Raw genomic sequence first — 4,527 nt, 5'->3', positions numbered from 1 at the left:
TGTTATTTCTTCTAAGATGTCTATTCAACTGACCTTCAATCTAGAGTCGATAAGAAACACAAGTTGCTATACAAGGACAACACCACCAATTAAGATGTGATCCCTTACCTATGATATGAGTAGCTCATTAACAAAATGGTGACACATAAAGCACTAGCAACAAAATGGAAACTAGTGCACACGACTCATGTTATTTGAGGTTCAAACAAGGAGAGAGTTGACGCTAGATAACTAGCAAATGAAGGGAGCATCGGCATTTGCATCGCTACAATAGAGACCGGGTCGTGGAGTGAGGCGTTGTGATGCGAGGAACTCACGAACTTGCGTAACAAGTTGACGGTTGGTGATTGGTTCATCAGGAGAGGTAGCCTTAATGACAGTTTTGATCGCATTACTAAGAATACCATAACCACCACCATTGCCATCATCCATGTCGACTGATAATTGGCTAGTTTGGCACACACTCACAAGGATACCCATATCACTGCCCCGTAGGATGTCACTATCCTCCTCGCGAATATAACTATAATCCTCAATCGGCTCTTCTTCAAAGCTTTGGTTACTGAATTGAGTTGTTGGAGATCCTACCAACCCCATAAACCCATCACCTCCTTGTTCATTACTATCCCCTCCCTTGAGAGATCTCACAAATCTCTTTACTATCGAGCTTGAATCCTCCCCATAAATGTCAAACAAACTTGTTCTTATGTTGCCCACTCGTACATCATCTTTCCCTGACTTTCGTTCTAATATATCTAACAAAATGTGCAATGGCAAGGACTTATTCTTTATCTCTATAGCATCTCTGCCATAGTTCCCGTCCTCCTCGCTCGTGTTTTCCGTATATGCACTCTCATCCTCATCATTTCCATATCCTTCCCCGGAAGATTGGAATCTTTCTTCTATTTGCTCTTTTGTGTTCTCAATGAGACCTCCACTGTGACAAGAATCAGACACTATAGTGAGTTTGACATTAGGAGGAAGCTTATTCACCAAGGAACGGAACTCGTCATCTGTATATCATCATGAGATGGGATAAGTACAAATTAATAGATTCACGAACTTGTGTAACAAGTTGACGGTTGGTGATTGGTTCATCAGGAGGGGTTGCCTCAATGACAATTTTGATAGCATTACTAAGAGCACGATAAGCACCACCATCTCCATCGGTCGTGTGGATTGATGTTTGGCTAGTCGGGCACCCACTCACAAGGATACCCATATCACTGCCCTGTTTGATCTCACTATCCTCCTACCTAATATAACTATAATCCTCACTCGGCTCTTCTTTAAATCTTTGGTTATCGAATTGTGTTCTTGGACATCCTACCAACCCCATAAAGCCACCACCTTGTGTAACTAGTTGACAGAACTCATGAACCTGTGTAGTAAGTTGAGGGTTGGTGATTGGTTCATCAGGAGGGGTTGCCTCAATGAAAGTTTTCATAGCATTACTAAGAGCACTATAAGCACCACCATCGCCATCGGTCATGTCGATTTACGTTTGGCTAGTCTGGCACGCACTCACAAGGATACCCATATCACTGCCCTGTTTGATCTCACTATCCTCCTAGCTAATTTAACTATAATCCTCACTCGGCTCTTCTTCAAATCTTTGGTTATCGAATTGTGTTGTTGGACATCCTACCAACCCCATAAACCCACCACCTTGTGTAACAAGTTGACAGAAGTCATGAACCTGTGTAGCAAGTTGACGGTTGGTGATTGGTTCATCAGGAGGGGTTGCCTCAATGATAGTTTTGGTAGCATTACTAAGAGCACCATAAGCACCACCATCTCCATCGGTCATGTCGATTGATGTTTGGCTAGTCTGGCACGCACTCACAAGGATACCCATATCACTGCCCTATACGATCTCACTATCCTCCTAGCTAATATAACTATAATCCTCACTCCACTCTTCTTCAAATCTTTGGCAATCGAATTGTGTTGTTGAAGTTATTGATGAAATGGGGCCGTTCTCCTATGATGGGAAATTCAGCGTCAGGGCCTAAATGGAACTACCAAGCACCGACATGGCTGTTTCCGCCATTGGCTTCCATGAGTGGACATGAGTTGTAAATATGTGGTTAACATGTACAAAGTGTTAGCGGGATACTTTTGTTGTAAATAGTACGGTGAGGATTATGTTGTTTTGGTTACGACTGATCTTTGATGTACTTCTTTTGCTAACTAATGGGAAGTATTGTTTTTTTTTTTTTTAAATAAAATAAGAATTGTGGGCATTCACACACAAAACAAGGCCAACTTTTAAGGGGTCATGTGTGGCAAAATCTCTGAAGCATGGAAATATAAGAAGAATATATATGATTTGGATCATTGATGAAAACATAATGTAATTAATTTAGGAATATGCGAAGATAGATGTGTAAAGACAAAGCATATTTCTATAATAAGATAAGGTATGTGAAGTCAATTCTTTCCTTCGGACCTATGATTCCATTCTTAGTTATATTTAGTTATATGCCCAAGAGTTTAGTATTGCTAAATGATAGGTCTGAATGAAAGAATTATGTGCTTTCAAAGCACAACTAAGACCAAAAATGTATCATTGATTAGGGCCTCATCATGGTCTTTTCTTTTCTTTTCCTTTCTTTTGCGGCCTGGCCGCATCGTGTGTTGTGATTGTTTTGGGTGATGAAATGGCAAAGCAAGGCATCCAAATTGGCTGGCTGCACATCAACCAATTTGTCCTCAAGAAGACTAAGCAAGGTTTGACATTGATCCATTACAAAGACACTACACATTATAAAATCTAAACAGTGGAGAGATGGTGACGAGCTTTCAAAGCACAACTAAGACCAAAAATGTATCATTGATTAGGGCCTCGTGATGGTCTTTTCTTTTCTTTTCTTTTCCTTTCTTTTGCGGCCTCGCCGCATCGTGTGTTGTGATTGTTTCGGGTGATGAAATGGCAAAGCAAGGCATCCAAATTAGCTGGCCCCACATCAACCACTTTGCACTCGAGAAGACTGAGCAAGCTTTGACATTCATCCATTACAAAGACACTACCCATTATAAAATCTAACTAGTGGATAGATGGTGACGAGCTTTCAAAGCACAACTAAGACAAAAAAGGTATCATTGACTAGGGCCTCATCATGGTCTTTTCTTTTCTTTTCTTTTCCTTTCTTTTGCGGCCTCGCCGCATCGTGTGTTGTGATTGTTTCGAGTGATGAAATGGCAAACCAAGGCATCCAAATTAGCTGGCCCCACATCAACCACTTTGCACTCGAAAAGACTGAGCAAGTTTTGACATTCATCCATTACAAAGACACTACACATTATAAAATCTAAACAGTGGATAGATGGTGACGAGCTTTCAAAGCACAACTAAGACAAAAAAGGTATCATTGATTAGGGCCTCATCATGGTCTTTTGTTTTCTTTTCTTTGCCTTTCTTTTGCAGCCTCGCCACATCCTGTGTTGTGATTGTTTCGAGTGATGAAATGGCAAAGCAAGGCATCCAAATTACCTGGCCCCGCATCAACCACTTTGTACTCGAGAAGACTGAGCAAGTTTTGACATTGATCCATTCCAAAGACACTACACATGAAAAAATCTAACCAGTTGAGAGATGGTGAGACAAATTAATACCTAACCTTGACAACCATAGAGACACACACACACACACACACAGAATGTTATATACAAATCCATGTGGGGACACGATAGTTCCATCTTATATGAAGGTCGACTGACTCAAGAAAGGAAGAGGAAAACCATTGTTGGATGAAGGCTAATCATTCTCTTTCAACTCCATCGGATTCGCTCGTGAGGCGATCGTATCGGCTCTTTAGAGTGGCTACAACTTCACTCCATATCTCCTGTAATAACACTACTTGATGCACAATTTGATTGGAAAAGGCTCGTGTACCCTGTTGTTGTAGGTTGATCAATTCCAACACAACTTGAGCTTTGACATTAATAGGAGTTGAGTGGATATTGTCAATGGTGCAATTCAAAGAGCTATTAGGTTGATCAATTCCAACACAACTTGAGCTTTGACATTAATAGCAGATGAGTAGATATTGTCAATGACGGAAAACAAAATCCCTTCTTCCTTTATCACAAATGTCATCCCCTCCTCCCGATGTTCGTACTTGTCAACTGCAGCCTGCCATGATAACCAACATACATTTCCCCAGATGATTGATTGTGCCTTGCACCTAGCATAATTGCAATAGGTGGCCAACCCCCCTCCATATTCGATGGCTCTCTGGAGTACATGGTAGCCGTGGAAGCCGACAAGGAAATATTAAGGATGAAGGAGATCATTGGAGAGCTAGGGATCCGGCAAGAGGAATACCGGCTCTATTGCGACAGTCACAGTTTCATCCACCTTGCAAAGAACACGGCATACAATTCTAGAACGAAGCATATCCAGCGTACGTACCACTAGATCTGGGAACGAGTTGAAGATCGAGAGTTCGTGATGACGAAGATCCACACGGAGGAGAACGGGTCGGATATGTTGACCAAGGTGCTGACACTCGACAAGCTGGA

General features: G+C 41.6%; 1 protein-coding gene across 1 annotated transcript; it reads right to left on the bottom strand.

The window, feature by feature from the left end:
• Window positions 1–231: 231 nt before the first annotated feature.
• LOC147848832 (metacaspase-4-like) lies at window positions 232–1,492 on the bottom strand. Its single transcript, XM_087338062.1, has 3 exons — window positions 1,331–1,492; window positions 1,044–1,231; window positions 232–937 (listed from the first exon to the last, which is right to left on the bottom strand). The coding sequence occupies exons 1-3, from the start codon at window positions 1,490–1,492 to the stop codon at window positions 232–234; spliced, it is 1,056 nt and encodes a 351-aa protein (XP_087194188.1).
• Window positions 1,493–4,527: the final 3,035 nt, after the last annotated feature.

This window comes from Azolla caroliniana, unplaced genomic scaffold, assembly GCF_043228905.1.
Source record: "Azolla caroliniana isolate FFs.n. ecotype wild unplaced genomic scaffold, voAzoCaro1.0.p SCAF_204, whole genome shotgun sequence".
NCBI lineage: Eukaryota > Viridiplantae > Streptophyta > Polypodiopsida > Salviniales > Salviniaceae > Azolla > Azolla caroliniana.
The sequence above is the reverse complement of the archived record's forward strand: the minus strand, read 5'-3'. Positions and strand labels throughout refer to the sequence as shown.

Excerpts from the sequence above, each read along its gene's own strand:
- LOC147848832 (XM_087338062.1), bottom strand. The coding sequence starts at position 1,492 with ATGACCGATGGCGATGGTGGTGCTTATAGTGCTCTTAGTAATGCTATG. Across the intron at positions 1,232-1,330 it reads GTGGTGGCTTTATGGGGTTG|GGCAGTGATATGGGTATCCT; the intron begins GTAGGATGTCCA and ends GAGATCAAACAG. Across the intron at positions 938-1,043 it reads GTTCGTGAATCTATTAATTT|TGGAGGTCTCATTGAGAACA; the intron begins GTACTTATCCCA and ends TTCTTGTCACAG.